This window comes from Taudactylus pleione, unplaced genomic scaffold, assembly GCF_031769625.1.
Source record: "Taudactylus pleione unplaced genomic scaffold, aTauple2 ptg000101l, whole genome shotgun sequence".
In the NCBI taxonomy this organism is placed as follows: domain Eukaryota; kingdom Metazoa; phylum Chordata; class Amphibia; order Anura; family Myobatrachidae; genus Taudactylus; species Taudactylus pleione.
The window spans coordinates 26706-52511 of record NW_028284503.1 but is presented as its reverse complement, the minus strand read 5'-3'; the positions used below and the strand labels follow the sequence as shown (position 1 = coordinate 52511).

The 25806-nt window shown below is 52.1% G+C and overlaps 1 protein-coding gene across 1 annotated transcript in view; it reads right to left on the bottom strand.

Moving 5' to 3' along the window:
• The window catches only part of CECR2 (CECR2 histone acetyl-lysine reader), a gene marked incomplete at its 5' end in the record, with an annotated part of 43247 nt that extends 17699 nt beyond the window's left edge, over positions 1-25548 (bottom strand). The window contains 13 exons of the mRNA XM_088470544.1: positions 1333-1688; positions 6206-6332; positions 6515-6606; positions 6836-6879; positions 6974-7103; positions 7799-7937; positions 8320-8409; positions 8496-8662; positions 9084-9142; positions 18272-18355; positions 22858-22991; positions 23840-24023; positions 25454-25548. Coding sequence (XP_088326670.1) covers positions 1333-1688; positions 6206-6332; positions 6515-6606; positions 6836-6879; positions 6974-7103; positions 7799-7937; positions 8320-8409; positions 8496-8662; positions 9084-9142; positions 18272-18355; positions 22858-22991; positions 23840-24023; positions 25454-25548 — 1701 coding nt within the window. The remainder of the gene's footprint in view (positions 1-1332; positions 1689-6205; positions 6333-6514; positions 6607-6835; positions 6880-6973; positions 7104-7798; positions 7938-8319; positions 8410-8495; positions 8663-9083; positions 9143-18271; positions 18356-22857; positions 22992-23839; positions 24024-25453) is intronic.
• Between the last annotated feature and the right edge of the window lie 258 nt (positions 25549-25806).

Below are 25806 nucleotides of genomic sequence, written 5' to 3'. Positions count from 1 at the left end.
GTTTGGGCACTCGCAAATTTACTAATGACAAACTCGGGAGAGAAATCTCCTTTGCTAGGGGAAAATACTGGAGAGTTCGCAAACTCTCTTCACTTCACCATCGGCCAAACTCGAGTAACTTTTCACTAGTGAAGATAGGATTCGGGAATACTCCTGTAAAAATGTGTGAAATCAATTCACCTGCCTGTGAGCTGCGAGTTTGGCAGAAACATACACAGATCAGTGTGATCCATGTGTGTTTCTGCCTGTAAATAGTCTAAAAATTTTTCATTTTATTTTTTTAAAAAAAAGGATGTAGATTCCCCCTAAAAGCATAACCAGCCCCAGACTGCTCAGCCAGTCCTGGTTCTTAAAATTACGGGGGGGAAAATGTGTAGGGTTCCCCCGTACTTTAGAAACCAGCACTTGGCTCCAGGGCAGTCCTGGTTTTAAATATAGGGGGAAAATAATGCGTAGGGGACCCTCTATATTTAAAACCAGCACCGGGGTGTAATGCCACAGCCTATCACCGAGCCTTAAGGGCCAAAGTATTAACACCCCAAGCCGGTCAGCCCAAGCCAGGGATCTGAGGGGAGGTGGGGAGCCCTCCAAGAAGCCCAGGGGTGTGGGGAAGAGCCAAGGGCTTCAGCCTGAGCCTGGGGTTTCGGAAGAAGGGGGACCCCCTTCTTGGGGGGGTCCCCACCTCCCCTGAGATTTCCAGCTTGCGCTCACCGGCTTGGGGTGTTAATGCTTTGGCTGTGAAGACCCAGTGATAGGGTATCCTGGCTGTGGTATTGCACCCCGGTCGGTTTGGGTCCAGTGCTGATTTTAAAATATAGGGGGACCCTGACGCTATATTTAAAACCAGGACTGGAAATGCAGCTAGGTGCTGGTTCCTAAATTACAGGGGAACCCTAGACTTTTTTTCCCCCCGTAATTTTAGAAAACAGGATTGGCTGAGCAGCCCGTGGGCTGGTTATGCTTTTTTGGGGGGAGGGACCCTACGTCATTTTTTAAAAAAAGATTTAGCCCTTTTTTTTTTTTTTTTTACAGGCACAACATACAAGCAGCCTTCAGATATCTCACTGATACAGTATGTGCAGGCTGCTTGTTCAGGAGAGTTAGGCAGAGAGAAGACACTGCAATGTCGGGTGAGTAATCTCCTGCAAAACCTGCTACTTCACCATCGGCCGACTGACTCTCAGCTAAACTCACTTCTTTCTGAATTTCAGGAGCCTCAAATCACCTGAGTTTCGGCGACGCTAATCGAGTTGGAAAAATAAAAAAAACCTCGATCAGACTCGAATCTTAGTAAATTTACCCCCTAGTCTCTTGGGTGCCAGAATCTCTTACCATGTTTCCTGGGTGGAAGGCGTGCCTAGGCATTCCGCCATACTGCAGCGGGTGAGAGTATGGCGCCTTGGTTGTTTTATTCATGGATGTGTAGAGTCGCTCTTCTCCATCTTCGCTTGGCGAGGACTGTTGCATGGCGCTACTCTCCGAGCTCTGCCTCTTCCTGCCCCCGTCCTCTTTGCTTTTCCTCCAGCCCCCGGCTTTGGAGCGTTTGGCCTGGCTCCGCCTCTTCTGGGGCTTCTCCTCGTCCACCCGAATCCAGCTCCCTCCATCCGAGTCCACCTCGTCATCCGGAAGGTGCTTAAGTAACGCCTTTTTAAAACAACGCTCCAAATTCTCTGCCATCTGTGTGTACTCTGCAATGGGCAGACAAGATGCCGGCATTAGACTCTGCAAGATGCCAGCAGGAGGTAACTCCCCTCACCTAACAAAACATTACACGGGCATCCAACTATTGTGAGTGGGAATACATAAGAATAATCTACATTTAAAGAAAGGTGATAAAAAAAAACATTCATATAGCATGTATGAAGCCACAGACAGTTATATAGTAGAAGGAGCAGGGTCCCCAGCAGCACAGAGTATATCAGGAGATGAGTGGTGTGTCAGTGAGGACAGGGCTGCATGTGACAGGGGCAGTGACAGGATGTGAGGAGGGGAATGGAGGCAACAGGAAGCCACAGACAGAGTTATATAGTGGGAGGAGCAGGGTCCCCAGCAGCACAGAGTATATCAGGAGATGAGTGATGTGTTAGTGAGGACAGGGCTGCATGTGACAGGGGCAGTGACATGATGTAAGGAGGGGAATGGAGGCAGCAGGAAGCCACAGACTGAGAGTTATATAGAGGAAGGAGCAGGGTCCCCAGCAGCACAGAGTATATCAGGAGATGAGTGATGTGTTAGTGAGGACAGGGCTGCATGTGACAGGGGCAGTGACATGATGTGAGGAGGGGAATGGAGGCAACAGGAAGCCACAGACAGAGTTATATAGAGGAAGGAGCAGGGTCCCCAGCAGCACAGAGTATATCAGGAGATGAGTGATGTGTTAGTGAGGACAGGGCTGCATGTGACAGGGGCAGTGACATGATGTGAGGAGGGGAATGGAGGCAGCAGGAAGCCACAGACTGAGAGTTATATAGTGGAAGGAGCAGGGTCCCCAGCAGCACAGAGTATATCAGGAGATGAGTGATGTGTTAGTGAGGACAGGGCTGCATGTGACAGGGGCAGTGAAATGATGTGAGGAGGGGAATGGAGGCAGCAGGAAGCCAGACAGAGTTATATAGTGGGAGGAGCAGGGTCTCCAGCAGCACAGAGCATATCAGGAGATGAGTGATGTGTTAGTGAGGACAGGGCTGCATGTGACAGGGGCAGTGACATGATGTGAGGAGGGGAATGGGGGCAGCAGGAAGTCACAGACTGAGAGTTATATAATGGAAGGAGCAGGGTCCCCAGCAGCACAGAGTATATCAGGAGATGACTGATGTGTTAGTGAGGACAGGGCTGCATGTGACAGGGGCAGTGACATGATGTGAGGAGGGGAATGGAGGCAGCAGGAAGCCACAGACTGAGAGTTATATAGTGGGAGGAGCAGGGTCCTCCAGCAGCACAGAGTATATCAGGAGATGGGTGATGTGTTAGTGAGGACAGGGCTGCATGTGACAGGGGCAGTGACATGATGTGAGGAGGGGAAAGGAGGCAGCAGGAAGTCACAGACTGAGAGTTATATAGTGGGAGGAGCAGGGTCCCCCAGCAGCACAGAGTATATCAGGAGATGGGTGATGTGTTAGTGAGGACAGGGCTGCATGTGACAGGGGCAGTGACATGATGTGAGGAGGGGAATGGAGGCAGCAGGAAGTCACAGACTGAGAGTTATATAGTGGGAGGAGCAGGGTCCCCCAGCAGCACAGAGTATATCAGGAGATGAGTGATGTGTTAGTGAGGACAGGGCTGCATGTGACAGGGGCAGTGACATGATGTGAGGAGGGGAATGGAGGCAGCAGGAAGTCACAGACAGAGTTATATAGTGGGAGGAGCAGGGTCCCCCAGCAGCACAGAGTATATCAGGAGATGAGTGATGTGTTAGTGAGGACAGGGCTGTATGTGACAGCGGCAGTGACATGATGTGAGGAGGGGAATGGAGGCAGCAGGAAGCCACAGACTGAGAGTTATATAGTGGGAGGAGCAGGGTCCTCCAGCAGCACAGAGTATATCAGGAGATGGGTGATGTGTTAGTGAGGACAGGGCTGCATGTGACAGGGGCAGTGACATGATGTGAGGAGGGGAAAGGAGGCAGCAGGAAGTCACAGACTGAGAGTTATATAGTGGGAGGAGCAGGGTCCCCCAGCAGCACAGAGTATATCAGGAGATGGGTGATGTGTTAGTGAGGACAGGGCTGCATGTGACAGGGGCAGTGACATGATGTGAGGAGGGGAATGGAGGCAGCAGGAAGCCACAGACAGAGTTATATAGTGGGAGGAGCAGGGTCCCCAGCAGCACAGAGTATATCAGGAGATGAGTGGTGTGTCAGTGAGGACAGGGCTGCATGTGACAGGGGCAGTGACAGGATGTGAGGAGGGGAATGGAGGCAGCAGGAAGCCACAGACAGAGTTATATAGTGGGAGGAGCAGGGTCCCCAGCAGCACAGAGTATATCAGGAGATGAGTGATGTGTTAGTGAGGACAGGGCTGCATGTGACAGGGGCAGTGACATGATGTAAGGAGGGGAATGGAGGCAGCAGGAAGCCACAGACAGAGTTATATAGAGGAAGGAGCAGGGTCCCCAGCAGCACAGAGTATATCAGGAGATGAGTGATGTGTTAGTGAGGACAGGGCTGCATGTGACAGGGGCAGTGACGTGATGTGAGGAGGGGAATGGAGGCAACAGGAAGCCACAGACAGAGTTATATAGTGGGAGGAGCAGGGTCCCCAGCAGCACAGAGTATATCAGGAGATGAGTGATGTGTTAGTGAGGACAGGGTGCATGTGACAGGGGCAGTGACATGATGTAAGGAGGGGAATGGAGGCAGCAGGAAGCCACAGACTGAGAGTTATATAGAGGAAGGAGCAGGGTCCCCAGCAGCACAGAGTATATCAGGAGATGACTGATGTGTTAGTGAGGACAGGGCTGCATGTGAGAGGGGCAGTGACATGATGTGAGGAGGGGAATGGAGGCAGCAGGAAGCCACAGACTGAGAGTTATATAGTGGAAGGAGCAGGGTCCCCAGCAGCACAGAGTATATCAGGAGATGAGTGATGTGTTAGTGAGGACAGGGCTGCATGTGACAGGGGCAGTGAAATGATGTGAGGAGGGGAATGGAGGCAGCAGGAAGCCAGACTGAGAGTTATATAGTGGGAGGAGCAGGGTCTCCAGCAGCACAGAGCATATCAGGAGATGAGTGATGTGTTAGTGAGGACAGGGCTGCATGTGACAGGGGCAGTGACATGATGTGAGGAGGGGAATGGGGGCAGCAGGAAGTCACAGACTGAGAGTTATATAATGGAAGGAGCAGGGTCCCCAGCAGCACAGAGTATATCAGGAGATGACTGATGTGTTAGTGAGGACAGGGCTGCATGTGACAGGGGCAGTGACATGATGTGAGGAGGGGAATGGAGGCAGCAGGAAGCCACAGACTGAGAGTTATATAGTGGGAGGAGCAGGGTCCTCCAGCAGCACAGAGTATATCAGGAGATGGGTGATGTGTTAGTGAGGACAGGGCTGCATGTGACAGGGGCAGTGACATGATGTGAGGAGGGGAAAGGAGGCAGCAGGAAGTCACAGACTGAGAGTTATATAGTGGGAGGAGCAGGGTCCCCCAGCAGCACAGAGTATATCAGGAGATGGGTGATGTGTTAGTGAGGACAGGGCTGCATGTGACAGGGGCAGTGACATGATGTGAGGAGGGGAATGGAGGCAGCAGGAAGTCACAGACAGAGTTATATAGTGGGAGGAGCAGGGTCCCCCAGCAGCACAGAGTATATCAGGAGATGAGTGATGTGTTAGTGAGGACAGGGCTGCATGTGACAGGGGCAGTGACATGATGTGAGGAGGGGAATGGAGGCAGCAGGAAGTCACAGACTGAGAGTTATATAGTGGGAGGAGCAGGGTCCCCCAGCAGCACAGAGTATATCAGGAGATGAGTGATGTGTTAGTGAGGACAGGGCTGTATGTGACAGCGGCAGTGACATGATGTGAGGAGGGGAATGGGGGCAGCAGGAAGCCACAGACTGAGAGTTATATAGTGGGAGGAGCAGGGTCCTCCAGCAGCACAGAGTATATCAGGAGATGGGTGATGTGTTAGTGAGGACAGGGCTGCATGTGACAGGGGCAGTGACATGATGTGAGGAGGGGAAAGGAGGCAGCAGGAAGTCACAGACTGAGAGTTATATAGTGGGAGGAGCAGGGTCCCCCAGCAGCACAGAGTATATCAGGAGATGGGTGATGTGTTAGTGAGGACAGGGCTGCATGTGACAGGGGCAGTGACATGATGTGAGGAGGGGAATGGAGGCAGCAGGAAGTCACAGACTGAGAGTTATATAGTGGGAGGAGCAGGGTCCCCCAGCAGCACAGAGTATATCAGGAGATGAGTGATGTGTTAGTGAGGACAGGGCTGTATGTGACAGCGGCAGTGACATGATGTGAGGAGGGGAATGGGGGCAGCAGGAAGCCACAGACTGAGAGTTATATAGTGGAAGGAACACGTTACATTGCTCAGTCCAGATTAATATATATACACAGTTATTGTTCCATAAAATCTGAATTATCCCCATAGAGATACAATCAATACGTTTTATAAGCAGCGTGACGATGTATTACATCTGCCACAGGTAGGTACAGCAGATTGTTAGCACGGAAACGCCAGCACATAGCCACTTACCGCTGCTTTGCCCGTTGTACTTTACGCAGTTCTTGAAAATGGTTTTTATGTCTTTGACAAACTGATCCTTGGTGAGATAGTACCCGGAGCACAACCTCTGCTCCACCTTAGAGATATCCATCGGGCACTGGGGAGGAAAAGCAGATTATGACGATGCCGTCACCGCTGAAGCATAAGTAACCCTGCACATATATGCTCCGTCACAGGGGGGCGCTGACACGCTGCTCATATTAATGGCATGGAGGCGATTTACATAGAGACAGCACCCGCCCACTGGGGACACAAGTGTCCCTATAACACTGGACTTACCGTGATGATATCATAATAATTCGGAGCATAAGACTCGTCCACCGGCTCCAGGAAAGGCCAGGAATCCTTGTGAGCTTTCACAGCATCTAGAACTGAGACACCGGAGGAAAGGTCGGTACGTTAATACGCGGCTTCCATGGACGGGAGTGGCGACTTGCCAGCCAGTCATAAATCAAATCATAAATTAGGAGGATGGACAGAAAGGAAACTAGGAGGACAGCGGACAACACACCAGCGTCACGACCTGCGCCCACCCCGATGGTGGCGGAAACGTTTACACACAGAGAGAGAGAGACTGGCACGGCCGGGCAGAACGCTCACCTTTATACATGGCGGTGTAGTGATCATCCAAATCAAAGCTCAGCCTAAAGAGAGGAAGCGGAGAGAGCGTGAGGGGACCTAACGCGTGAGACTTCCATTGCTTCACATCAGGACAGTGACACAGGGAGGAACACTTACAGGTCAGGGACTCTATAATCCTCTCTGACGGGCGAGTTGGGCCCCAGGTGGAATAACTCGGGGGGTAACGCTTTACCCTGCGACAGCAGCCAGGCGCGCTCCTCACGCAGCTTCCTCCTCCGCGCTCGCTCTGCAGAAGGGGGGGTCGGAGATGTCGTCATCTTTATGGGGTTTGTACATTGCAAACTTACATTTATAAATAAGCAACTAATCAGTAGATGATCCGGAAAGTGTGTAACAATAATAATTGGGCTTCTCATAGGACCTATTAACAATTTATCTTATATAGAAGGACGCTGCCATCACAAGTAAGGATCTACAGAAAATGATATCTGAGATATGAGGAACAAGTCTCTGTGTTATCGGGGGGGGGGGGCCTCTGCGCGACAGTCAGTGACGGGACTGACACCCTGTACGGAGCTACTGAGCACATAAAATGGCGGATAGTAGGTTAACGATGTGGTAGAGGACGCGGGTAAATACAGGGTGACGGCAGAGAGATGTTACACGGATGTTTTCTGACATTAGATAATTGATGAGGATACAAAACATTAGTGAAATACCAGGTGCGCGGCTGTAATGAGCATCTCAGTCGGCTTTCTATGAAGCCGTACCTGGTAACGGGGAAATAAATACTGAGGGGGAATTCCTAACATTGATGAAAGGTGCAGATCTATGCTAATAGGACAGTAACCATTCAACAATGAGCGTTCATCCCTCCAGTGCAGGTTTCACAATGAAAGCTGGTGTCTGATTGGTTGGTCTGATGCTAATGGAGATTAAAGCCGTTAGTACATGACCCTCTCTGTCCTCTGTATCACTCACCTTCCACCGACTTCACCTTCTCAGCCATGAGCCTCTTCCTCTCTTCTTTCTGTATAAGTTCCTGCTCCTTCCTCTGCATAACCAGCAATAGCTGCCGTTCCTCCTCCTCCTCCTCCTGCGCTCTGAAGGGATCCGCCTCCTGCGGGGCACAGGATTATTGTTACCCAGGACACACAGCCACTGACAGGGGCAGGAATCTGGGACTAGTTATATTCTACATTCCACGCTTTCAAAAACGGACGCAGTCACCATAATGGGTGTGGCCTGTGCGAGCGCAGACAGAAAGCAGGTTGGTGCAATAGGTGGTTTACGCCTGTCAGAAACGAAGACGCTTCCGCAGACGTACAGCGGGGTTACGGCACAATTTTACTCACATGGAGACCAGCAAATGTAATAAATATTCAGTTTAGTTTCTGAAACGAGTGTTACATGCGTCTACCAGCAGAGGGCACCGTCACCCCACCAGCCAGTTGATCCTGTATCTCCCAGTACAGTTACACGGTTCCCGGTCGGCATCTCACCTTTTGCTGGAAAGTGGAGAACACAGAGTGGTTGGACGACCTCTGGGAGAGGAAGGGAGTCTGGTCATTCTGAACCTTCGTCTTGTGAATCTGGCAGAAGGAAGAAGAAGAAATGACCATCCCGCATGGCGGCGACTTGCCGCCAATATCTCGCAGTGCCCTCCGGCACGTCTCACCTTCTGAGAGATCATGTTGCAGATCTCCGGCAGGAACTCTTCACTCAGAATCTTATACAGGTGGCGCTCTTTCTGGCTCGCCTTGTCCCGGAAGCTCTCGGTGACCTCTCTCCATTCCTGCGCCGTCTGGCAGAGCAGACACCAGAGCCCCTCGCCGGGGGAACGGTCTGCGGGCGGGTACAAGAAGAAATGAACAATTCTGACATTTTATGCCTGGCGCAACCTTCTCACCCACAATAAAGACCAGCAGCCCATACCATACACCCCAATGTGGGCGGCAGGGAAGTAACATGGCGTTTAAAGTATAAGCAGCGCAATGAATGTTGCGGAACGCATAACACAATCCACATGACCGCAGACAAAAGCTATTCTGGCCATATGGCGTTTATCACTGGTTGTATTGAATATATTTTATAGACCATCACGGAATAACTTCCCCAGAGGTTAAATTATTGGGAAAAACAGCGACGACGCGTTTCATTATCTTTACCCAGCAATAATCACTGGGCGCAAAAACACAAAATAAATAAAATGTTTAAGATATTTAAAAACAAAACCGCACAACGGAGTGGAGAAGACGACGCTTACCGCTATTGCGCAGGACTTCTTCCACCGCCGGCAGCGGAGGCTTCACTTCTACTTGCTCACTGTGTGAGAACATAACGGAATAAATCACATTTTGTAATTTCAAAATACATATTGCACCGGGATAATAAATACTGTGCACGTTACATAGCGAGCTACAGGCACAGCCTCCCGAGGAAGAGGCTACGGAGATTATTTCAGGCTCCTCCCTAGAGATTATATGCAAATTAGCATCACTATAACAGACATCACATATGAGAAGACTATATATAGCAGCTCTTTGCGCAATCCGTTACCCGCAGGTTATATATAGCATTTGCCCCAATGCAAAGGGCAGCCCAGTTGCTTAGTGGTCAGCATTAACGCTTCACAGCACTGAGGTCATGAGTTCAATCCCTGGTCATGTCTCATGTGTGTGGAGTTTGTACGTCCCAGCAATGTTTGCGTGGGTTCCCTCCCACACTCCTAAAACATACTGCTAGGGAATATAGCCTGTAAGCCTCACTGGTGTGTGTGTGTCTCCATGCAGTAGGGAATATAGCCTGTAAGCCTCACTGGTGTGTGTGTGTCTCCATGCAGTAGGGAATATAGCCTGTAAGCCTCACTGGTGTGTGTGTGTCTCCATGCAGTAGGGAATATAGCCTGTAAGCCTCACTGGTGTGTGTGTGTCTCCATGCAGTAGGGAATATAGCCTGTAAGCCTCACTGGTGTGTGTGTGTGTGTCTCCATGCAGTAGGGAATATAGCCTGTAAGCCTCACTGGTGTGTGTGTGTCTCCATGCAGTAGGGAACATAGCCTGTAAGCCTCACTGGTGTGTGTGTGTCTCCATGCAGTAGGGAACATAGCCTGTAAGCCTCACTGGTGTGTGTGTCTCCATGCAGTAGGGAACACAGCCTGTAAGCCTCACTGGTGTGTGTGTGTGTCTCCATGCAGTAGGGATTATAGCCTGTAAGCCTCACTGGTGTGTGTCTCCATGCAGTAGGGAATATAGCCTGTAAGCCTCCCTGGTGTGTGTGTGTGTCTCCATGCAGTAGGGAATATAGCCTGTAAGCCTCCCTGGTGTGTGTGTCTCCATGCAGTAGGGAACATAGCCTGTAAGCCTCACTGGTGTGTGTGTGTCTCCATGCAGTAGGGAATATAGCCTATAAGCCTCACTGGTGTGTGTGTGTCTCCATGCAGTAGGGAATATAGCCTGTAAGCCTCACTGGTGTATGTGTGTCTCCATGCAGTAGGGAATATAGCCTGTAAGCCTCACTGGTGTGTGTGTGTGTCTCCATGCAGTAGGGAATATAGCCTGTAAGCCTCACTGGTGTGTGTGTGTCTCCATGCAGTAGGGAATATAGCCTGTAAGCCTCACTGGTGTGTGTGTCTCCATGCAGTAGGGAATAACAAGAGATATGGTAAGAACTTACCTTTGTTATCTCTGTTTCTACGAAGTCCATAGGGTCCACAAGGTTGACCTTGGGGTATAGGTTGGGAACCAAATCCGGGCACCACGCAGTTAAAGCTTTTAGCTCCCAGGATGCACTTGGGTCCACTCTCCCTATAACCCCACCCCCAGCCAGAGGCACCTCAGTTTGTAAGTAGCCAAAGGCCGGAGGAGGAGAGAAAACTGGAACACTCGATAACGATACTCACAGAAATGGGAGACGGAAAACCGGTGACCAGTCACACAGCCCATTTGAAGCCAGGTGCGTCAGGGCGGGCACCCTGTGGACCCTATGGACTTCGTAGAAACAGAGATAACAAAGGTAAGTTCTTACCATATCTCTTGTTTTCTACTTCAGGGTCCATAGGGGGTCCACAGGGTTGACCTTGGGGATGTTCCAAAGCAGTTCAACCAAGGGAGAGGACGCTCCTGTGCTGAGAGGAGAATCCGCCGCCAAAAAGGAAGCATCCTGAGAGGCAAAGGAAAACAATGCCTAGAACCTTAAAAAGGTGTGGACAGAAGACCACGTGGCCACCTAGCAAGGCAAACCAGCCAAGGCGCCACAGCAAGCCACCCACGAGGGTTACATGGCCCGAGAAAAAACAAGCAACAACAACAGAAAGGCCTACCCATGGGTAGGCCCCTGAAGAAGACATACGAGGCCGTCCAGCCAACATATGGCCATAGGCCGGCCATCCTTTCCTGTTAAAACCAGAAATCTCAGACCACCAATAAGGAGTCCGATTTCCGTCAGGAACTTGAATGGATCACATAAATCCACAGAGGCCGGACCACAGTCAATGAGGCCACACCAGCCGAGAGGACTGGGGACTGAATGGCCGCACCATAAGTTCCAGAATAATATGGAACCTGAAAATCACTAAGAAGAAACACAGGGTGAGAGCAACTCACACCCTGACAAGATGCCCTCCAGAAGAGGGAGCCACCTGAGAACGCTCCCAATTCCGACACTCACCTGGTTGATATAAACTCCCTGATAGAAAGAGAGAAAGCCAAAGCAATAGACCATGTAATGGCTATCACAACCAGCGGTTCCATTAACTTTCCCCGGAGTTAACGAAGAACCACTACTAACTCCCAAGGAGTCTCTAGGGAGGACAAATGGAGGCATAATCCAGAAAACACTCCAAAGGATGAACTGGATATCAGAGCGGAGCAATTCCATGTCCTAATCATACTGACAGTGTAGAGATCTGCCCTGTCAGGAAGGCCAGGCCGAGGGTGAAACCCAAGCCAGCCGGAAGGAATGCCAGAATATCTGGAAATCCTGGACACCAGAGGATCGTATCGATAGGTATAATACCATAAGAATTATGGCTGCCACAGTTTGTGGTAGGTCCCAGCAAAAGCTGATCCATGTGCTCTAATCATTCCAACGATGACAAAGCCAGGGAAGCCGTAAGACCACTGTAGGGACGTAGTCAAAGACAAACGACCCAGGTCCAAGGCAAACCCCAGGACCCTGAGACAACAGGTCTGGGCAGTGAAGCATCAGGAATGGAGTATCGATGAGAGACTCCGAAAAACCAAGTACCCCTGACATCTGGGGCAATCAGCAGCCACCAGCAGGAAAGCATCTCTGTCTCGATTGAAACACTTCCCTCGAGGAAGAATGGAGACTGGAGAACACAGGTACGCAAATTGGAAGAACCACTTCACCGACAAAGAGTCACTGAAGGTTGCTTCAGAATCCCCAAAGCTGAACTGTAACACCATAGTGTGATAAAGTCAGAAGGCCATGAGGGTCACCTCAGGGGGGCCCCCCCTGCTCACCAGGAGATGAAACCTCTCTTGGGGAAGAGACTAGTCCCCGGGATGCACGTCGTGACGGCTGAGGACTCCCGCTTCCCAATGGAGAGCACCTGAAATGAACACTGTCGAGATGGTCGGGAGGAGACCCTCAGACAATGTCCGAATGTATGACATACCTGACATTGCCAACCAACGAACAGTATTGCTAAAAAGGAAGCCACTGTTCTGACCCTGTCGGACTGAACTTTTTCAGGTTCACCGGGAAACAAGGGCTATGCCAGAGTGAAGGCCCAAGACAGGCTAAAGTTCCAACAAGTTAATTGACAGGGTGGAATCGACAGACATCCAATTGCACTGAAATGGATGCGAACCAGATACTGTCATTAGCAAAGAATACCCTGGACGAGATGGTCATAGTCACCCGAAAAGGGACCGACTTGCTTCCGGGGAGAGCAGCATCGTTTGAACAGTGATCAGTCAGAAAAAACTTGTTCCATCTGGAGATAAGCCAATTATGGAAAGGCCTGGAATGGAACTAAGCCCATTCCACCCTTCCAAAGACAGACACTGAATAGTGAACCATGCATCCCAGAGTGCAAAGACATATGTCGACTGCGCAGACATCCATGTACTCCTAATGGAAGAGTGGAGATGCCGTCTTACGCCAGAAGAATTCTCAGCTTCTGAGAATCCAGCAGGGCTCCTAGGTGAAGAATACCCAGAGAGGGATGCAGGGAGGACTTTTTCCCCATTGATTAAACGTCTGCACCCTGAAGAAGCCACAGTCAACCTGACCCGGCTGTAAAGTACCCCGGCGATCCTGCTAAGAGCAGGAGGCCATCCATGTACAGGAGCATTGCGATATACTGAACAGAAGAACTGTCAGAAAATCGAAAATGCTGGTAAACCCCCGTGGGGCTGAGAACAGTCCCAACAGGCAGAGCCCGAAAAACCGTAAGTGCTGTGATACAGCAAACCTCAGTCCATGCTGAGGCAAGGTCTCTGTAAGTACCCGTAGGCACGCGTCCTGTATATCCAGTGATACCATAAAGTCCCCAGGTTTCAAACATAGTATGATGGAGCATAGGGATTGCCTCCTGAGCCCAGGTAGCTTTAGGAACTGGTTCAGGGAATAGAGACAGAGAATAGGCCAAAGAGGACCATTCAGCCACCGCACCAGAAAGAAAGCAGAACAACCAGTCCCTCGCTGAGAAAGTGGGGATGGCCCAATTAGCTCCGCTTACCCCAACAACTGTATAGCTTTTTGGATTCGTAAGGCCCTGTTCGGGTCCGAATAAGGGCCTGCGCACCATCACCTGGAAATAGGCCGCCTGAGCAAAGAGAGGGCGTACCCTCCTACCCACGTAGCCGCGGCAACTAGACACTAGTACCGGGCGAACTGAGAAAATCGCCATCCCCCAGTGGTAGGCCTGTCTCGTCATGCTGACGATATATCCGTAGGTTCAGAAGCAGGATCGGCTGGCAGTCCAGGCCTGCTCGGTTGAAGAAACAGACCTTTAGGCTGACCCAGAGGACAAAAAGACTTAATAGACTTAGTCTGAAGCCCTGTAGTGGACATAGCTGAAGGCGGGAAATTTGTACTGCCACTGTCAAGGTCAGGACCCAACCAGATCTACCCTATAGATGGTATCTGCACCTCTGCATTCCCAGAGCGCAGCCATAGGGTATTACGGAGGATACAGTCGCAGCCGGAACTCTGAAAGTTAGGAGACTGGTATCCAATATAGGCATGTCCACCTATGACAACTGCATATATTACGTGAGCGACCAACTACATTTGAACCCCAGACGTGTTGGTGGGGAAAAAACATTACAAATGCATCAGCTCAGTATGCAATAGTATTAACCAACCATGCTATAGCCATGGTAGGATGGGTAACAACCCCTGAAAGCGAGTATACTGATTTCAGGCAGAGTTACCACCTACGGATCAGAAGAATCCGACCACGCAGGAATGGGATGCGTAGTAACGTCTGTAATCCGACGAGTAACACGCCCATCCACCCCATGAGGGGCTCGTGATGACCCTCAGGGAATTTGGGACAGGAGGCCAAACACTGTTGTAATACCTCATAACTGACAACAGCCAGAGTCCCGCCATGCGATCCCCCCGCTAGTCAGCAACAGGGACCCAGAAGGCACGCAATACTGAGGGTGTATGATACAGGTGCAGGTCAACATTCACTCTAACCAGAATGGACCTGCTACCAGCCCTAAAGCAGGGATAATAATACTTGAAATAGGCTTCCCCCCGTGTAAGAGGGAAAGAGCCCAAAACAGTATCCAGTTCACGCAGAGCCAACTGGGAAGTAACCACAGGGCGTCAACCATGCCAATTAGCGTTTCGTAGAAAACGACACCACCCAGGGTGGCTGTGGTAATCCCTGCAAAGGGGAATGACAGACTATTGTGGCAGGGGGAATTCATATACTGCGAAAAAACCCTGCAGGGAGCGATAGTCTGTGTCACAGGGGAAGAGTGCAAGAAACTGCGAGATACCCTGAGATGAAAAGGGCAGCATGGTGAAGTAACCCCCAAGGTGAGGTACAACAGTGGGGCCCGCCCGGCGATCCGCAATTAAGAGGATCCCGAGAAAACAAACCGCCCAAGGGGGTCGTGAAAGGGGCCGGCACCAGATGACGCCACACACAGAACCCTTTATGAGTCAAATCCTCCGCACTAACACCTGCAGCACATGACTTGCAGGATAGCAAAAAAATCTCCTGGTCAGACATATCTGACCAATCTTGGCGGAAATATCAAGCAGCGCTATACTGGTCCTGACTGATGCTAAAATTAGCTGCAGGGACCCATTTTCAGCGTATGCAACACACAGTTCCAACGAAAATGTGGCAACGTACAGCACGCAACAGTATGTGACAAACCTCACAAATATCAACGAGTATATAAATGTGAGGTCTCAGAACCACCCTAAGTACAGCTGTATTAGGGCAGATAAGGAAAAGGGATAGATATACACTGACAGGTGAGAGAATTAAATACAGACAGTCAGCACTAGCATAAGTCACATACCATGCAGATATATACATATATACATAAACATGTCATATAATATACTGCACTATTACACTGCATTCAACTGCCCAGATTCAGTGTCTGGGAAGGCTACAGCGCTGTGTACACTGACCTGATGGTGAGGTACGCAGGGGGACTGGACTCACTGCCATCTCCGGAGCTCTGCCACTGCACCACAAGAAAATGGCCGCTGGAGACCTCAGAAGAAGCGTGGCCCGCGGAGGAAGCAGCTCAGCGACGCCAGACTATACATACTGAAAGGCGCGCTGAGCTGAGGGGAGGAGCCGCTGTAACAGGGAAAGCTTCCTCCCCTGGACGGCTATTAACCTCCCGGGACGCCGGCTCCCAGCGCCGATCAGTAAGTCCATGGTGGTCTAGTGGACACACGGGGTATGGGGGGCCCGCCGCCACTGCCGGCGCCTCCGGTCTGTCCCCAGAGACCGGAGGCACAGGACTGCATATTAAATGCGCGGATCACCGCTTGCGGTGATCCGCGACCTTACCTGCTCCCCGTAGATCCGGCAGCAGTCCTGGGCGCCCGCAGAGTCCGGCTAGTACAGACTCTGGGGTCCCGCTGAGATCCCCAGATCTGTACTGGCGTCTCAGTGCCGGCGGGGTGACGGAGCGGCAGCTTAGACGTCCTATGGACAGTCCGACGCTGCCGCTCTGAAAGTCCAAAGTAAAAATGAAAAACTCTGTACTTAGAAAAAAATATATATAGCTTAGGGGCTGCTAATCAGCTCCCCACTGCACTAAACGGTGACCCGACTCCGGCCAGGCACAACTTAAACTGAGGTGCCTCTGGCTGGGGGTGGGGTTATAGGGAGAGTGGACCCAAGTGCATCCTGGGAGCTAAAAGCTTTAATTGCGTGGTGCCCGGATTTGGTTCCCAACCTATACCCCAAGGTCAACCCTGTGGACCCCCTATGGACCCTGAAGTAGAAATAGCCTGTAAGCCTCACTGGTGTGTGTGTGTGTGTCTCCATGCAGTAGGGAATATAGCCTGTAAGCCTCACTGGTGTGTGTGTCTCCATGCAGTAGGGAATATAGCCTGTAAGCCTCACTGGTGTGTGTGTGTCTACATGCAGTAGGGAATATAGCCTATAAGCCTCACTGGTGTGTGTATCTCCATGCAGTAGGGAACATAGCCTGTAAGCCTCACTGGTGTGTGTGTGTCTCCATGCAGTAGGGATTATGGCCTGTAAGCCTCACTGGTGTGTGTGTCTCCATGCAGTAGGGAACATAGCCTGTAAGCCTCACTGGTGTGTGTGTGTGTGTGTGTCTCCATGCAGTAGGGAACATAGCCTGTAAGCCTCACTGGTGTGTGTGTGTCTCCATGCAGTAGGGATTATGGCCTGTAAGCCTCACTGGTGTGTGTGTCTCCATGCAGTAGGGAACATAGCCTGTAAGCCTCACTGGTGTGTGTGTGTGTGTGTGTGTGTGTGTGTGTGTGTGTGTGTGTGTGTGTGTGTGTCTCCATGCAGTAGGGAATATAGCCTGTAAGCCTCACTGGTGTGTGTGTGTGTGTGTGTCTCCATGCAGTAGGGAATATAGCCTGTAAGCCTCACTGGTGTGTGTGTGTGTCTCCATGCAGTAGGGAATATAGCCTGTAAGCCTCACTGGTGTATGTGTGTCTCCATGCAGTAGGGAATATAGCCTGTAAGTCTCACTGGTGTGTGTGTGTCTCCATGCAGTAGGGAATATAGCCTGTAAGCCTCACTGGTGTGTGTGTCTCCATGCAGTAGGGAATATAGCCTGTAAGCCTCACTGGTGTGTGTGTGTCTCCATGCAGTAGGGAACATAGCCTGTAAGCCTCACTGGTGTGTGTGTCTCCATGCAGTAGGGAATATAGCCTGTAAGCCTCACTGGTGTGTGTGTGTCTCCATGCAGTAGGGAATATAGCCTGTAAGCCTCACTGGTGTGTGTGTGTGTCTCCATGCAGTAGGGAATATAGCCTGTAAGCCTCACTGGTGTGTGTGTGTGTCTCCATGCAGTAGGGAATATAGCCTGTAAGCCTCACTGGTGTGTGTGTCTCCATGCAGTAGGGAATATAGCCTGTAAGCCTCACTGGTGTGTGTGTCTCCATGCAGTAGGGAATATAGGGCCTGATTCAGACCCACTCGCGAGCGGCTGTCCGCTCGCAAGTGGGTCGATGTTCTGGACTGAGCATGCGCACGACGGAGGGAGCTCCGTCGTGCGCATGCGTCAGACGCGACGAACGAAGGAAAGTCCTTCGCTCGTTGTGTCTGATCAAAGGGGGCGTGCTGTCGATGTTGATTGACAGCACGCCCCCTTTGGTTGGCGTGCCGGGGGCGTGCCTCCCTGACGGGGGCGTTCCCACGGGAACGCCTCCCGTCAGAAGCCGGCCCACTGACATCACTAGTGATGTCAGTGGGAGTGATTTTGGCTCTGATAGAGCCAAAATCACTCCGGAGCTTGCGGTTGAAAACCTCAACCGCAGGCTCCGGCTCGCAGTTTCGATGGTCGCGATGGTCAAGACCATCGCGGCCATCAAACTGCACGCTCGTATAGCCTGTGGGTGGTGACCCACAGCTATACGAGCGTCCAGGAGGACGCTCCATTTTCATGGAGGCCGGCCCTCATTCAGAGCGTGCGCTCTGCTCAGAGCGTACGGCTCTGAATGAGGGCCATAGCCTGTAAGCCTCTCTCGTGTGTGTGTGTCTACATGCAGTAGGGATTATGGCCTGTAAGCCTCACTGGTGTGTGTGTGTCTCCATGCAGTAGGGAACATAGCCTGTAAGCCTCACTGGTGTTTGTGTCTCCATGCAGTAGGGAACATAGCCTGTAAGCCTCACTGGTGTGTGTGTCTCCATGCAGTAGGGAACATAGCCTGTAAGCCTACGTAAATTGGTGGCGCTTTAAATAAATAATAATAGTATTATGACATGGCAGTACCCCAAAAATCACCCACCTTATCACCGCCTCTTCCAACAATAACTTCTTTTTGGGGGGGCGCCCCCTTTTCCGTACAGGTTTCTCAGGAGCAGCAGACGCCCTGAAACAGTATGAGAGGATGATGATAATCAGAGAAAATATCAAAAGCATCTTAATGAGGATATTTTACATGATATGAATGGGTAAAGCACTGCATAATATGTTGGCGCCAGGGCTCGAAGAGAGCCGCTATACAGCGGTATGCCATACCGCTACTTCAGCCAATGTCCAACCTCCCGCTTGGCTGGGAGGCATTAAGTGGAGGTGTGTCCTGCTGGGGACACATCTCTGAGCAGCGCAGGCTTGACTGAGCACCAGGTGCCGGATCCAGGAGCCAGAACAGAATCACATGTGGCGACGCGGACCAAACTCTGCGCCGGTCGTAAACAGATCACAGACCGGCGGCCAACCAAAATGAATCATTGGCGGTGGGGTGGGTCTTTGAAATTTGGTGCCGGCCGCTATCCGATCACGGCATGCGGACCGGCAGCCGATCAGAAGCTGCCACGCGGCTGCATCCAATTGGCTGCCAGTCCATGCTGTGATTGGTTCACGGCCGGCACAAAGTGTAAAGCCTGGCGGGAGGTTGCTGAGCTGCTCGCGGAGCGCCACTGCCGGGGAGGTGCCGGGCTGGAGAAACTGGACTCCTTCAACATAGTCTAGTCCAGACATGGAAAGAGGTACGGGGGGGGGGGGGGGGTGAGAGAGGGAAGGAGGCAAGGTAGTGTGAGGTACAGGGGGTGAGAGAGGGAAGGAAGCAGGGGGTGAGAGGTACAGGGGGTGAGAGGTACAGGGGGTGAGGGGTACAGGGGGAAGGAAGCAGGTAGTGTGAGGTACAGGGGGTGAGAGAGGGAAGGAAGCAGGTAGTGTGAGGTACAGGGGGTGAGAAAATGAAGGAAGCAGGTAGTGTGAGGTACAGGGGGTGAGAGGGAAGGAAGCAGGTAGTGTGAGGTACAGGGGGTGAGAGAGGGAAGGAAGCAGGTAGTGTGAGGTACAGGGGGTGAGAGAGGGAAGGAAGCAGGTAGTGTGAGGTACAGGGGTTGAGAGAGGGAAGGAAGCAGGTAGTGTGAGGTACAGGGGGGTGAGAGAGGGAAGGAAGCAGGTAGTGTGAGGTACAGGGGGGTGAGAGAGGGAAGGAGGCAGGTAGTGTGAGGTACAGGGGGTGAGAGAGGGAAGGAAGCAGGTAATGTGAGGTACAGGGGGTGAGAGGTACAGGGGGTGAGAGGTACAGGGGGTGAGAGGTACAGGGGGTGAGAGGTACAGGGGGTGAGAGGTACAGGGGGTGAGAGGTACAGGGGGTGAGAGGTACAGGGGGTGAGAGGTACAGGGGGTGAGAGGTACAGGGGGTGAGAGGTACAGGGGGTGAGAGGTACAGGGGGTGAGAGGTACAGGGGGTGAGAGAGGGAAGGAAGCAGGCAGTGTGAAGTACAGGGGGTGAGAGAGGGAAGGAAGCAGGTAGTGTGAGGTACAGGGGGTGAGAGAGGGAAGGAAGCAGGTAGTGTGAGGTACAGGGGGGTGAGAGAGGGAAGGAAGCAGGTAGTGTGAGGTACAGGGGGTGAGAGAGGGAAGGAAGCAGGTAGTGTGAGGTTCAGGGGGTGAGAGAGGGAATGAAGCAGGTAGTGTGAGGTACAGGGGGTGAGAGAGGGAAGGACGCAGGTAGTGTGAGGTACAGGGGGTGAGGGGGAAGGAAGCAGGTAGTGTGAGGTACAGGGGGGTGAGAGAGGGAAGGAAGCAGGTAGTGTGAGGTACAGGGGGTGAGAGAGGGAAGGAAGCAGGTAGTGTGAGGTACAAGGGGGTGAGAGAGGGAAGGAAGCAGGTAGTGTGAGGTACAGGGGGTGAGAGATAGAAGGAAGCAGGTAGTGTGAGGTACAGGGGGGGTGAGAGAGGGAAGGAAGCAGGTAGTGTGAGGTACAGGGGGTGAGAGAGGGAAGGAAGCAGGTAGTGTGAGGTACAGGGGGTGAGAGAGGGAAGGAAGCAGGTAGTGTGAGGTACAGGGGGTGAGAGAGGGAAGGAAGCAGGTAGTGTGAGGTACAGGGGGTGAGAGATAGATGGAAGCAGGTAGTGTGAGGTACAGGGGGGGTGAGAGAGGGAAGGAAGCAGGTAGTGTGAGGTACAGGGGGTGAGAGAGGGAAGGAAGCAGGTAGTGTGAGGTACAGGGGGTGAGAGAGGGAAGGAAGCAGGTAGTGTGAGGTACAGGGGGTGAGAGAGGGAAGGAAGCAGGTAGTGTGAGGTACAGGGGGGGTGAGAGAGGGAAGGAAGCAGGTAGTGTGAGGTACAGGGGGGTAGGAGGGGGAAGGAAGCAGGTAGTGTGAGGTACAGGGGGGTGAGAGAGGGAAGGAAGCAGGTAGTGTGAGGTACAGGGGGGTGAGAGAGGGAAGGAAGCAGGGGGTGAGAGGTACAGGGGGTGAGAGGTACAGGGGGTGAGAGAGGGAAGGAAGCAGGCAGTGTGAGGTACAGGGGGTGAGAGAGGAAGCAGGTAGTGTGAGGTACAGGGGGTGAGAGAGGGAAGGAAGCAGGTAGTGTGAGGTACAGGGGGGTGAGAGAGGGAAGGAAGCAGGTAGTGTGAGGTACAGGGGGTGAGAGGTACAGGGGGTGAGAGGTACAGGGGGTGAGAGGTACAGGGGGTGAGAGAGGGAAGGAAGCAGGTAGTGTGAGGTACAGGAAGTGTGAGGTACAGGGGGTGAGAGGTACAGGGGGTGAGAGAAGGAAGGAAGCAGGTAGTGTGAGGTACAGGGGGTGAGAGAGGGAAGGAAGCAGGGGGTGAGAGGTACAGGGGGTGAGAGGTACAGGGGGTGAGAGAGGGAAGGAAGCAGGTAGTGTGAGGTACAGGGGGTGAGAGGTACAGGGGGTGAGAGGTACAGGGGGTGAGAGAGGGAAGGAAGCAGGTAGTGTGAGGTACAGGGGGTGAGAGAGGGAAGGAAGCAGGTAGTGTGAGGTACAGGGGGATGAGAGAGGGAAGGAAGCAGGTAATGTGAGGTACAGGGGGATGAGAGAGGGAAGGAAGCAGGTAGTGTGAGGTACAGGGGGATGAGAGAGGGTAGGAAGCAGGTAGTGTGAGGTACAGGGGGTGAGAGAGGGAAGGAAGCAGGTAGTGTGAGGTACAGGGGGTGAGAGAGGGAAGGAAGCAGGTAGTGTGAGGTACAGGGGGTGAGAGAGGGAAGGAAGCAGGTAGTGTGAGGTACAAGGGGGTGAGAGAGGGAAGGAAGCAGATAGTGTGAGGTACAAGGGGGTGAGAGAGGGAAGGAAGCAGGTAGTGTGAGGTACAGGGGGGTAAGAGAGGGAAGGAAGCAGGTAGTGTGAGGTACAGGGGGTGAGAGAGGGAAGGAAGCAGGTAGTGTGAGGTACAGGGGGGTAAGAGAGGGAAGGAAGCAGGTAGTGTGAGGTACAGGGGGTGAGAGAGGGAAGGAAGCAGGTAGTGTGAGGTACAGGGGGTGAGAGAGGGAAGGAAGCAGGTAGTGAGGTACAGGGGGGTGAGAGGGAAGCAGGTAGTGTGAGGTATAGGGGGTGAGAGAGGGAAGGAAGCAGGTAGTGTGAGGGACAGGGGGAGAGAGAGGGAAGGAAGCAGGTAGTGTGAGGTACAGGAAGTGTGAGGTACAGGGGGTGAGAGGTACAGGGGGTGAGAGAAGGAAGGAAGCAGGTAGTGTGAGGTACAGGGGGTGAGAGAGGGAAGGAAGCAGGGGGTGAGAGGTACAGGGGGTGAGAGGTACAGGGGGTGAGAGAGGGAAGGAAGCAGGTAGTGTGAGGTACAGGGGGTGAGAGGTACAGGGGGTGAGAGGTACAGGGGGTGAGAGAGGGAAGGAAGCAGGTAGTGTGAGGTACAGGGGGTGAGAGAGGGAAGGAAGCAGGTAGTGTGAGGTACAGGGGGATGAGAGAGGGAAGGAAGCAGGTAATGTGAGGTACAGGGGGATGAGAGAGGGAAGGAAGCAGGTAGTGTGAGGTACAGGGGGATGAGAGAGGGTAGGAAGCAGGTAGTGTGAGGTACAGGGGGTGAGAGAGGGAAGGAAGCAGGTAGTGTGAGGTACAGGGGGTGAGAGAGGGAAGGAAGCAGGTAGTGTGAGGTACAGGGGGTGAGAGAGGGAAGGAAGCAGGTAGTGTGAGGTACAAGGGGGTGAGAGAGGGAAGGAAGCAGATAGTGTGAGGTACAAGGGGGTGAGAGAGGGAAGGAAGCAGGTAGTGTGAGGTACAGGGGGGTAAGAGAGGGAAGGAAGCAGGTAGTGTGAGGTACAGGGGGTGAGAGAGGGAAGGAAGCAGGTAGTGTGAGGTACAGGGGGGTAAGAGAGGGAAGGAAGCAGGTAGTGTGAGGTACAGGGGGTGAGAGAGGGAAGGAAGCAGGTAGTGTGAGGTACAGGGGGTGAGAGAGGGAAGGAATCAGGTAGTGTGAGGTACAGGGGGTGAGAGAGGAAAGGAAGCAGGTAATGTGAGGTACAGGGGGGTGAGAGGTACAGGTAGTGTGAGGTACAGGGGGTGAGAGAGATGCCGGAGGAAGTGACAGGTCGACGGTCCCTGGGAGCAGGTTACATGTGTCCTGACTGCAGCAGGGGAAATAGACTGAGGGGTCCTTACTCTTCCAGCACTCGCTGCCTCTTCTCCCAGGATGGTTCCTCTTTGTAGAGCCGGGTGCCATAGAAGTACCAGTACAGGTTACCCAGCGAGTCCTCCCCGAGCGGTTCCACGCGCAGACTGTCCGCATCCAGGCCCTGGAAGCAGCACCCAGAATGAGAGGCGTGAGGGGAATCAGAAAGTCGGCAGCAGGTGTAACAGTCCTCGTACACATCCTTATCATATTAGTACTACTACACCTTACATACTAATAAAGGAGCTACTCATAGGTTCTGCAGCCATTATATATACAAACTGAAGATATTTATTATTAGCAGTCTGTGGGGGACACATTTTCCTGTTGCACACACATTTCCTTTAGAGAAAGTCTGTAGACATGAGGGGAAGAGGATTACTCAGAAAACCAAGACTAGAAACTGGGCTGACGGAGTATTCAGACCATCAATTCACTAACTGGTGACATCGCAGAGGCACAGCTATAAAAGCAGTACACAGAAAATAAAACACTGTATATACCCCAGCGTACATACCCCAGCGTACATACCCCAGTGTCCTCTAGTGGATGAAGGACAACTAAAAAAGTTAAATAAAAATAATTGCCCTAAATGTATAAAACAAATACGCTTTTTCTATATGTTCTCTAAACACCTTGCACTTTTCCTAGACCAGGCTTTCAGTCACAAGCGTTTCTTAAATCTTGCAATACTAGTCCCGCCCATAGCGCCACCTCTTTGCACACTAAGTGGCGGTTCCTTATAGTGTCCTGCTTATATAGGTGCAGCGCATTGCTATACGCAATGCTATAGATTTATTATGCCCCCATCATGGTAGGTGATATCCTTTACTTCCCAGTATACTGATGCGCTGACATCTCACTACGGCTCAGCCCATAAAATGGCCACTACGGATATTTGGGTCACAGTCACATTGTATGTAGTCTGAGGCCCGTATATCCCTCAGTAATCACAAAGCAGAATGGGCGCACCTTAAGGAGGTCGAACACGTCATCGGCGTCCAGGCGATAGTCACACAGTCGGTGCAGGATCTCCAACCGCGTGCGCAGGGGCAGTTGGTGGAAGTGGGCTCCATTTAGGGGGTTGGGTTTCCCCTCCTCCAGCTCCCAGCGGTAACTGATGATATCCTCCAGGTAAACGTGGAAGGTCTGCGCGCTGAGACAGAGAGATTTTACCTCACAGAGGGAAGTGGTACATAGACGCGGCGGGAGGGGAGGGGGCCGGTTACTAAAATACCACAAAACCCATCATACGGACGTCTCCCACAGCCACACATTTATTTAACCATTTCAGCAACCGGTCAGACAACAGTAATATTTGCTGTACTGGGGAAGGGAATTGTAAACTGTACACCAAATTTCCTGTGTATGAGGGGGATCGGTATGAAATACCGCTGGACGCGGTTCAGTTCCTGACGCCAGGAGACCGGCACCACTGAGGATCGCGACAGCAGCTAAGGTAAGTACTAGCTAACCTACCAAAACTCTCCCTAACCTCCCACCCAAGTGCCTAACTTGGAGACCGGCACCACTGAGGATCGCGACAGCAGCTAAGGTAAGTACTAGCTAACCTACCAAAACTCTCCCTAACCTCCCCTGCAAGTGCCTGGACCTAACCCCCCCTTCCCCTAGCCTAACTCTAAGTCCCCCCGGGAGCCCCTAACCTAACATTCCCCCCCCCGCGCACGGCTGTCCGTGCCTGGCGCCCGGCTTACCTTCTATCAGGATGCCGGGCGCCTTGCTCCCGGGATAGATGAAATGACAGGCATCAGGATTTCGGCACCTGTCATTAGACCCTTGCCGGGATAAGACAGTCGGGGAGCCAACGGTCGGCATTTAGACCGCCAGCATCGCGACTGCATACCGTACGAGGCACCTGGATAAATTGTGACAGCTCTTATGGGAATTGTGGTAGATTAAGGATTACACTAAGAGAGGTATTGAGATTCCGGTAATTGCAGGCTATATGTGGAAGTATTTATACATCACAAATTCCTTTTAATATAGAACAAACTTTGTTTTGGTTTAATGTCCAACAAAAGGATTATTACACAATAGGTGCAGGCAATCTAATACTGCGTGCATGTGGTGGAACTACAAGTCTCAGCATGGGATCCAGCAGTTCCAAACAGAACACAAAGCAAAGCAGCCGGCAAGCCGATGGACATACAGAAGTTAGCGAGCGCGGCCAGGGTAAGGGGCTCAGACACGTGTGCGTTAGGGTTACGTGTTCAGTTATTGCATTAATGACAGTGTTCCACTCAGTGCTCGTTCTGCTATAAACCATCCCAATATGAGGGAAAGGAGACTGAGGTTTAGGACCGATACATCCAATAACCCACTATGGCCCAAAGACCCCTTCCCCACACCAGAGTATAATATCCTGAAATCAGCTCCTAATACAGCTGCAACACACTGCAAGTCCCCCGCCACACTACTATAAGCCCCTATCTACTTCCACTACAGGGCGCTCCCACCACTCACTCCCCATAACATAGAGCTCATCAACATCCTGGGTTTCCATACAAATGCCACCTCGCCTGTAGCGATAGCGTCCGATACACAGGCGTCACATGTTGCACTCACGTGATGTCACTTCGCTGGTAGCACCCTCGCAGCAGACAGGACACGAGCTCACTGAGGAATCCCACGTCATCGCGGTGCAAGGCGTCTTCCAACTCCTGTGACCAAAAGAGAAGAGGAGATCAGACTCACTGAGCCAACACGAAGCATGGAAACAACGTGCACCCAACATCACTGAGCCAACACAAAGCATGGAATCAAAGTGCACCCAACATCACTGAGCCAACACGCAGCATGGAAACAACGTGCAGCCAACATCACAAAGCATGGAATCAACGTGCACCCAACATCACTGAGCCAACACGAAGCATGGAAACAACGTGCAGCCAACATCACTGAGCCAACACGAAGCATGG